Source organism: Amphibalanus amphitrite, unplaced genomic scaffold (genome assembly GCF_019059575.1).
Source record: "Amphibalanus amphitrite isolate SeventyFive unplaced genomic scaffold, NRLGWU_Aamphi_draft 000354F_arrow, whole genome shotgun sequence".
In the NCBI taxonomy this organism is placed as follows: Eukaryota; Metazoa; Arthropoda; class Thecostraca; order Balanomorpha; family Balanidae; genus Amphibalanus; species Amphibalanus amphitrite.
Window position 1 is genome coordinate 4,865 of NW_024881848.1, and position 10,410 is coordinate 15,274.

A 10,410-nucleotide genomic window follows, 5' to 3' on the forward strand; every position below is an offset into this window, starting at 1 on the left:
GCTCTCTCGTCTTTCCAGAAGCTGCGCTGGAGGTCGGACAACTCCAAAGTCAACGGGGACGACGCCAATGATGTCACCTCCTACCAGCTGCCGCTGCCGCCGCTGTCGCCTCTCCGTGAGGACAGTGAGGACAGCGAGGACTCCTTCCAGCTGCCGCCAGCACAGCTGTCACCTCTCCGTGAGGACAGTGAGGACAGTGAGGACTCCTCTCAGCTGCCACCGCCGCCACTGTCACCTCTGTCTGACGCTGGTGTCGGGGACGAGGACGGGGGAGGAGCGGCGTCCTCTTCGTCCTCTTCAGGATCTGAGTCCGACAGTGATGACGACAGCAGCAGCTCGTCCTCTGATTCATCTTCAGACTCGGACTCGGACTCAGACTCTGACAGCTCCAGCAGCAGCAGCAGCAGCAGCAGCAGCAGCAGCAGCAGCAGCAGCAGCAGCAGCAGCGACTCGTGCTCGTCCTCCGATGAGGAAGACGAGGAGCGAGAGGAGCCTCACGAGGACAGGTCCGCCGAGACCCACGCCAGGGCCCGTCTGAGGGTGCTCAACATGTACCTGAGGAGGATCGCGGAGAGGCAGAGGACCCGCAGACAGATGCGGCGCAAGGCCCAGTGGCTGCGGCAGAACATCCAGCAGCGCTTCTCCGACCCCGAGGCCAGGTTCACCCTGCTGAAGAAGGTGCAGCTCAGACAGACGTACCGCCGCTCCTTCCGGTGTCAGTGAGGTGGGCGGCGTTCCGTCAGTGGTGGTGACCATTGTCGAATCTGCTGTCGTAGGTCCGCAATGCCGACTGTGGTGTGTGATTTAGAGGAATGGTGTGATAGATTAAGTGATATTTGTCTAGCTGGCCTGCACGTTACGAGCAGCTAGTTCCGGTTTTTTTACACGTCATTCTTACGTCATATGTCAAGCATGCCGTCATCGTTACAGGTGATGATCATGTACTGTGATGGATCTGTGATGGATACTCTGATGGATCATGTGGGGATTTGCAATCAGTGTTTGTTTGTGGTGATATGTAATTTCTCAGGGGCTTGGTAGCGACTTTGGGATTGTGAATAACGCCTTTGATGATACACTGTGTGTTCTGTGCCAAAGTGATTTCCATGTAATGCTATACATTTAGTCATATTCCCTTGGTGCCCATCTGCCTAGACTGTGTTACACTGGCTGCTGATCTCAGTGCTGGGAAGCCTGAGCGGATGGTGGCTACTGTTTTAACTAACGACTTGTGTAATGATGATGCATTTATGTACAACGGGCAAATAAAAATAAAAACAAAAACAAAGCGCTTCTTTGTCGTGGCTGCAGAGGTGGAGAACTGAAAGGAATTAACATGTGTTACTTGAGGAAAACGGCATAAGGGATTACAGGCGACGAAAGAGAGGGAGGGAAAGAAGGACAGAGGGAGGGAGAGAAGGACGGAGGGAGGAAAAGAAGGACAGAGGAAGGAAAAGAAGGACAGAGGGAGGGAAAAAAGGACAGAGGGAGGGAGAGAAGGACAGAGGGAGCGAAAGAAGAACAGAGGGAGGGAGAGAAGGACGGAGGGAGAGAGAGAGAGAGAGAGAGAGAGAGAGAGAGAGAGAGAGAGAGAGAGAGAGAGAGAGAGGGAGGGAGGGGAGGGAGGGGAGGGATGAAGGAAGTAAGGAAGGAAAGGGGTAGGGAAGGAGAGAGAGGGAGAAACAGACTGGAACAGAGGAAGGGAGAGCTGGAGAGAAGAAAGCACCGATTTTGGGCACCAGTCTCGATTTTGCAGTCTCGGGTAGAAATGGTGCCAGCGGCTACCTAATGCTGTTACTGTATAGTGTACATATTTTGACAGGGCTAGGCAGAATACGATGCGCGTAAATGGCTGCTTCCAGAGTCCAAAGACCATCAATTTCAGCTGTCTAGTAAACTTTGCCATTCATGGAATACCGCTGAGCTACAACTGACCTAGATTTAGCCTTCTCTCCGAGACTCAAAAAAGTTACCGCCAAAAAAAATAGTTACAGTACATATAAAAAAGTTACAGTACATATACATATGTAGCTACAAAGAAGCGCCAAAACTGGGTCTTGGCGCGTCCTTCTGTATCCTTCGCCAGCGTCTGGCCAGCGTCCCCCCAGTCGAAGGAGACCCCTCCACGCTGATAACGCCCCCTCCCCCGAGATAAGAGTACCCCACCGACTACCGCGCCCCGGTATGGGGACGCTCATTGCGACATCATAGACCCGGGCCGGGGCTGGAAACCCCCTATAGGAAGGACCAGATGTTCGGGGAAGGGTCAGAAGGGGAGCAGTCCCACACTCGGTAGCGCGCTGTAGAGAAGTGAAGACGCCTCCAGTGTTCCGTCCAGGACCTCAGTGGTGTCAGTACTTAGACGAGAAGATGCAGATCCAGGCTGATGTGTCCGACGGAAACGAGGCTGCTGCTCGGGTAAGATTTCCTTTCGTTTCCAAAGTCGTTTTAAATGATATATGATATTTTGATAGTTAAAACTGTTTTAAATGTTTATCGTTCTCGTTATTGAACTTACCGTCTCCTTATAATGGTGGACTTGCACGAGAGGTCTTGCAACTCTTGCGGTATGACCGATATAGTTAGGATTGTTTAACTTTTTCTTGACAAGTTCGATGTATTGTTTATTGAAGACAATTTACCCCGGTGCCTTTCGCTCTCTGGGTGTAAATTTGTAGCTTGCAAAGGTATGACACATATAGGCTGAGGCCCGATCACAACTAGATCATAACTAACTACGGCTTCTTTGCTTGTTCACAGAATCCGCGTCCCGCTATCAACATGGACGAGAGAGTCGAGGACCCCGCTCATCCGCCACCACCGTCCCCTCCCTCTGACGCTGGTGACGGGGACGGGGACGGTGGTGAACCATCCTCAGAGTCTGACTCTGACTCCGACTCGGACAGCGGGGACTCGTCCTCTTCCTCCGACGGGGAGTCGGAGGAGCGGGAGGAGCCTCCCGAGGAGGAGGTCCTCCTCCGGATCCGTCTGCGGATGGTGGACATCTACCTGCGGAGGATGGAGGAGAGGATCCGGCGGCGGAGGAGGCGGGACGCCGGCTGGCTGCGGCAGGACATCCAGCAGCGGCTGGCCAGAGCCCGGGTCAGACCGAGCACCGGCCTGCTGCACCGGGTGCTGCTCGAGGAGACGCGCCACCGCTCCTACAGGTGCCAGTGAGAGCACCGGCCTGTCAGCGGTATTATACAGTGTGATGTAGTGTTGGTGCCTGGCACATGTAAACTGATTTAGGCTAGTAATGATAAGTGATGATACATATGGGCTTCTTGTAGGTGAAGTGATAAGTATATAGTAAATATGATCTTACTTGTTTCTGTGCTACAACGTCTTGGAATGGCTATCGAGTTTCATGGAACGTTGGCGAGTGTATATGCTTGCCAAACGATGTAATATGTATGTATATACTGTCCGTATCGCTCTTAGTGTATGGTTATTCTCCCAGGTGTATCCAGCGAATGTTCAGCATATCTTTTCTGGATACAATTGTGTGCATTAACAGGTGAGAATAAACGCTGGAACGCTTTCCCTCTGGATGGTAAAGAGAGAAAGAGAGAGGAAGAGAGAGGAGAGAGAGGGAGAGAGGAGAGGGATAAAGAAAAAGAGAGATGCGTCTAACTACACTATGCACCGACTTTGCCGACTTTACCGACTTTGTCGAGCTGCGCCGGTTTTGCCGATCGGGGTTGTTCAGAGCCTAAAGTTCGGACCATCTACCAGTGGCGGATTAGCACTCAACGTGTCAGCACGTGCTCCCGGCTTTCACTCCGGTTACTACCAGCATCCCCGAGGGCAGAGACCGGCCCCCAGGGTCGATTTGTACCTGGAGGGTGCAGATGGCAGGGTTTGATTGACATTTTTAGCCCGTCACTATCTTTGACCTGGTACACATTTGGTCATAACGAGCCAAATCCCTCGAAATTTCGGACCCCTGGACCGGTTTCCCAGGCACAGAGTGTGGGAAATGTCCCGAGGACGAAACAGAACGCTCTGGAAGGGGGTTCAGAGGGGCACAGTACCCCAGTTGCGCTCGTGCTGCCGAGGAGTGAGGACGTCTTCAGTGTCTTGTGAGCGTCCGGCACCGAGTGGTCCCAGTCTGCAAGATGGAGGACCTGGCTGAACTGTTCGACGTCGACGAGTTTTTCGAGGTAAGACTGTGTGGTGGCTGTTTGAGCATTCAGCAATATGCTTTTTGCGCTAGTAGCATGCCGTTCTTTTTTGACGCAGAAGAATTACCGGGTGGCCCAGAAAAAACGTTCCGAACTTTGGAGGCCTATATATCAAATACGAGTACAAATAGCGAGCCAAAATTTTCATCAAGTTTGCGTCATTTCTTTGCGCATTGGTATGCCAAATTATAACACTATACCATCATTTTCAAGCTGGGAATCTTGAGTTGAATTAAGCAAGAGGTTTTTGCTTTTTTTGCCGATGTCAAACGATAGTGATGATTGGGTTAGACGTCCTATGTTATAAAAAAAAATAGAGCACGTGAATGAAACCAACACGTATGTTCTTATTTTAAATATTTTTGTCTCACTTATGTGCCAAATATTCAAATACTGAGCCAAAATGGTGCTCATGGATGTCATTCGTTTCAACACCAAATCATGTTTCGAGCAGGAGTGGCACGGTGCATGGATTACTGCTGATTACCCTCCTTTCAGTAGATCAAACAGTAAATCGACCGGATACGGAAAACAAACTAAAGCACACTGGTTCTTGTGCCAGAAGACCACAGAATAGCTTATGAAAAACAACACTGCCAGCAGATGACAAAAAAAAAACTGGTTGAAAAGCTACCTTTTCCCAGGAATGTCAGCCAGGAAAGCATTTGAGCCACAAGATGGTTAGAAAACTGGAAACTTCTTCCGATGCCGCTGGCACAGAGCCATCGTGGTTGCCTGAGGGAATGTGTCATCCTGAGACCCGAACCATCAATGAGACTAGCTGCCAGTAGAAGTCATGGCTCTAGGCCGCGGTGCCGCGGGGTGAAAGTGACCCGTTCACTCACATTTTGTTAGTAAACATCGGAGCAAAAAAGTAATTTTTACATGGCATGCTTGAAACACGAACCGTTTAAAAAGTTACTCCGAACACCATGAAAATCCCACCATTTACTGAAAATATGTGCCGCATTGACTATTCGAAGTTTCAATGTTGTATCTTTATCACTTTCTGAGAAATATTGATTTAAAGTTGGAAACGTTTTTTCTGGGCCACCCGGTATATGGAATGAGAGTCATTTTGCGACGAGACTTTGATCTAAAGAATAACGAGTAATGTAGCTAACACATGTTGTCATTCTAGTTTGATTTCTGCATAACACTCGGTATTCAACATTTAAGGCGCGTATACCTAATGCCGCACTGCTGCTATATATTGTCGGTAAACTGTGTGAGCATCTGTGTGCCTTGCCAGGCTAACCAAAGCTCCCCTCGCCTTTCCAGAAGCTGCTCTGCTGGTCGGACGGCTCAGACGTCAGCGGGGACGAGAACAGCCAGGACGGCTCTGAGCTGCCGCTGCCGCTGCTGGCACTGCTGTCCGACGCTGGAGACGAGAACGGGAACGGTGGACGTCCCGAGCCGTCTGTGGAGTCAGAGTCTGACTCAGACAACAGCGGCAGCAGCAGCAGCAGCAGCGACAGCAGCGGCAGCAGCAGCAGCAGCAGCGACAGCAGCGGCAGCGGGTCGTCCTCGTCCTCTGACGAAGACCCGGAGGAGCAGGAGCAGCCGGCCGAGGAGCGTCCCGCCGGGGTCCACGCCGGGGCTCAGCCGTGGGTGTTTGACTACCAGCAGTGGGAAATGGAGGAGAGGATCAGGTGGCAGAGGGCACGTGAGGCCGGCTGGCTGCGGCAGAACATCCACCAGCGCTTCTCCGACCCCCAGGCTAGGTTCACCCTGCTGAAGGAGCTTCTGCTCAGGCAGACGTACCTCCGCTCCTTCCGTAACTAGTGACTTCGGGCACCGTTCTGTCAGTGATGTGAATATTGTGATTCGTGGGCTGTTGGTTGGCCATTCCCGCCGTGCAGTGTGATTTGGAGCGATAATGCAGTTCATGGTGGTTACGTTACTGGATTCGAGTGTCAATCTCAGCCAATGTGAGCTGCTAGTCGGCTGTTCGGCTTTGAAAGAAATGACGTGTCATTCTTCTTTCTGCTGGCCTTACCCGGCCCTGCTGAGCCGACGGTGCAAGCAATTGCTACTGATATTTAGTGGTGGTTTTATTGCCCAATGCCGTCACTAGATAATTGTCTCAGGCAGTACCACGCCATTCATATGTCTGTAATCATGCATCCTCCCCTTTTCAAGCAATTATAGCAAATATAGTTAAGATGTGTCATCAGTGCTAATCTGTTGCTATACGGTAATGCTTTTGATGAGCTCTGTAGCATCCTGGGATTGTGAATCGAGTCTGTGATGATGAGTGCCAGTGGTGTAGCGTTTTAGCCGTGTTTCCTTTGTTCCCATCTGCCAAAGGCTGTGTGACACTGGTGACTGGATGCTGATCTCAGTGCCTTTGTGTTGGGAAGCCTGAGCGGGAGGGGCAAGTGTTTTAAATATTGACGAGTGTTATGATGACGCATTTATTACGGGTAAATAAAAACAAAAGAAAAACAACATACTTCTTTGTCGTGGTTGGAAAGATGACAGCTGTTAGGCATATATGAATCTTAGGTGGAGGGAAATCAAAATGAATAAAGAATGGAAGGAGGGAGGGAGGAAGGGAAAAACGAGAGACAGACGGGCACGGAGTAAGAGGCGCACACACTCGGATACAGACATAGAACAGGGAATAGAGAAAACTGGAAGTGAGAGAGAGGGAGAGAGAGAGGGAGAGAGAGAGGTGGAGAGAGAGAGAGAGAGAGAGTCGAGAGAGAGAGAGAGAGAGAGAGAGAGAGAGAGAGAGAGAGAGAGAGAGAGAGAGAGAGAGAGAGAGAGAGAGAGAGTCCAAAGTCCAAAAGGCTGCCTGTTTAGCTGGGTTTCCTCAGTTTTACCAGAGGAGCCATCAACTGAACACAAAAACTTATCCTATTACATATTCACAATAAGCATACAAAAGGTCATGTAAGAACATTTCAGATAAACAGAATTAATGCCATTAGCTCGCATCAGACACGAAACTCACAACTAACAAAATTATATACTTAAAACTCAGTGCGGTGCTGCCGGTTTCACTGAAAAGTAGCGATTCTGCCGGTATTCCCGACTTTGCCAAATTTGGCCGATATTGCCGAGCTGTGCCGAGCAGTGCCGGTTTTGCCGACCACGGTCCGCTCAGTCTCGACAGCGAGAGGTCTGATAACCCTCGGCCTCCTTACCAGCGCGGCGGCGGATTAGCGCCCGACCCCGACCCCCTGCATCGGCCCGGGCTCCCGGCTATCACTCTGGTTACTGACCAGCGTCCCCGAGGGTGGAGACCGGCCCCCCGGGTCGATTGCTACCTGGAGGGTACAAATGATAGGGTTTGATTGACATTTTAGGCATGTGACTTACCTCGATCTGTTACATATCTGGTTATAACGAGCCAAATCCCCGAAATTTCGGACCCCCGGAGCGGTTTCCCAGACTCGGAGTGTGGGAAATGTCCCGAGGACGAAACAGAACGCTCTGGAAGGGGGTTCAGAGGGGCACAGTACCCCAGTTGTGGCCGTGCTGCCGAGGAGTGAGGACGTCTTCAGTGTCTTGTGAGCGTTCAGATTTGGGTGTTGGTGCATCTTAGACGCAGGATGGCGAGCCTGACTGATGTGTTGCAGTTCGACGTCGACGATTTCTTCAAGGTAAGAGCGTGTGATTGTCAGGGTTGCTTTTAACCGTAAACCCCGGCACATCGGCTATTATCTAACTGTAACAAACCTCTCATCATTGACTATCAGCTTTTTATATTTTGTTTTGTTAGTACATCCATTAGGCATGTTGCACTTAAATCTGTACTTCTAGGTTAACTGCATGTAGGGGAAGACGGGGGAACACCGACCCCCTTAACCTTTTAGGGTCTAATCACGTAGTTTTTGGCTACATGGTCTATCTCTCATTTTCATATGATTGTCGCATTAATTTTACGTACATATCACGCAATTGTTTTCTTGTAATTTCGTTCATAATTTCATTATTCCACATTTGGTAAAAGTCTACATTTTTCGGGGTAACACCGCCCGAGCTCAGCAGGCAACGAAATTTGCAGATTGCTGAACTATTAAGTTGTTCTTCTTATCGTAAGTTTCGAGCTGTTTCAGTATATTCATAAAATGCAGTGTGAACAATTTTTTTAGGTATATCTCTGGTATAATACTTATAACTCATTTATAAAACTAGACGACTTTAAGCCCCAAAATTTCATTTTCTCATCATTATCTTGTAAAAAAGAAAGCATAGCAACAACGTTCTTTCTTTATATGAAATACGTCACTCCTGGGTCAGATATCACAATGTGCTATTAAATACCAAATTGCTCAAGTGGGCGGTGTTACCCAAGGGTCTGCATTTTTCTACAAAATTCTTCAATATGGCAGCATGACAAAAATGGCGCTCGAGCAGAAGCATGAAACGTTTGAATAAGTCCTAATTATGGCAAAAAATGCCACTTCAGGACTATTGTCTGTCAAATAAGATAATTTTTATTCTGCTAATTATGCTAGAAAGAGTACAAAACGTATTCACGAAACGTAAAATTCGGAATTTCTCGCAAATCACCCAAAACAATGCGTTGCACTGCCCATACCTGCACTTCTGTTGACGTCACGCTGCCAAAAGACAGCGTGTCGCCCTAGACCTTTTCATATTTCTGATATCGGGGTGGGCGGTGTTCCCCAAAGGGCGGTGTTTTCCCATCTTCCCCTATAACTGGCGGTTTTACTCTCTGTGAGCTGGAATCTAGCAGTGTAATGTACAACCTGCCGAACTAACCAAATCTTCTCTTTCCTTTTCAGAGCCTGCGCTGTTGGGGGAACAGCCCTGGCTACAGCAGCAACGGGACCGGCGAGGACTCGTGCCAGCTGCCGCCGCCGCCGCTGTCACCTCTCCGTGAGGACAGTGATGACTCCTCCCAGCTGCCACCGCCGCCGCTGTCTCCCCTCCGTGAGGACACTGAGGACTCCTGCCAGCTGCCACCGCCGCCGCTGTCACCTCTGTCTGACGCTGGTGACGGGGAAGAAGATGCTGTTGGCACGACGTCATCTCCGTCATCTTCTGAGTCTGACTCCGACTCTGACAGCAGCAGCAGCGGATCATCCTCTGCATCCTCCTCGGGATCTGACAGTAGCAGTGACAGTGACAGCAGCAGTGACTGTGACAGCGACCGTGACAGCGACAGCAGCGGCTGGTCGTGGTCGACGTCCTCTGAAGAGGAGCAGCCCGAGCCCTGGGAGACGGACGGCGACGAGGCGGCAGAGGCCTACGAGAGGGCCCGACGCTGGATGCTCTACGTCTACAACAAGAAACTCGAGCAGAGGGTCAGGAGGAAGAGGAGACGCTTCGCCCGGTGGCTGCGGAGAGACATCAACCAGCGCTTCGCCGACTCCAAGGTCAGGTACACCCTGCTGGACGAGGTGCTGCTCAGGGAGACGTACCGCCACTCCTACAGACGCGAGTGAGTTCACTATAGCGGTGGTGACGAGCTTGTGATTGTCAGAATGGTGTTGCCTCGTTTGCTTAGTCGTTTTTATAGTGTGTGCTTCGATATGAATGCCACTTTTTCAGTCACGATTAATAGTTTTGTGCGCATTGGCCGTATTGTGGTGCCAAGCCAGCTAGAACCTCTTTGTCACACTATCCGACTAGGTTTTTGCTAGCTGTGGTCATTTCAGTTGCTCGGCGCCGGTGGTAACGAACTTTTTTTTGTCAGAATGGTGTAGCTCAGTTTTCTTAGTCGTTTTACTCGCCTGGTGCGCTGTGAGTGTCGCTCTTCATTCCCTGCGGTTCTGAGGCTTTGGTGTTTTGTGATCTCTGCGCCATCATTACGAACTTATCGATTGTCATGTTGGATCAACTTGTACCTGGTTGATGTGCCAGTGGTGATACTCTCAGTCACTCGTAGCAATGTGGTGCTGTGATGTGTCTTGTAAGCTATAGATGTGAGCAATTGATGTGTTCTAATTCGTATTTCGTTTTGTTCCTTATACGCATGAGTGTTGGGTGCATTGTTGTTCTTTTGGAGATTACAGTGCTGAGTATCACCTCATGGATGTGTGCGTTGGCTGCGCTGATCTCCCAGGGAAGCCTTTTTTGTCCCCGGTGTGTTTTAACTCTGACGAAATGTGCTGTGATCATTGCTTGTGATTCAATAAATAAAAAGAAAGGTAAACACTATTTTACGTTTGGCTACGAAGAACAAAGTGACTAAGTACCTACGTTGGTGCAAATGGAATAAAGGGAGCGTGAGAGTTCAGAGTTAAAG

At 50.0% G+C, this 10,410-nt stretch overlaps 1 protein-coding gene across 1 annotated transcript; it reads left to right on the forward strand.

Moving 5' to 3' along the window:
• Positions 1-7,744: 7,744 nt before the first annotated feature.
• LOC122389315 (clumping factor B-like) lies at positions 7,745-9,607 on the forward strand. Its single transcript, XM_043381201.1, has 2 exons — positions 7,745-7,795; positions 8,945-9,607. Exons 1-2 carry the CDS (start codon positions 7,745-7,747, stop codon positions 9,605-9,607), a joined length of 714 nt encoding a protein of 237 aa, XP_043237136.1.
• Positions 9,608-10,410: the final 803 nt, after the last annotated feature.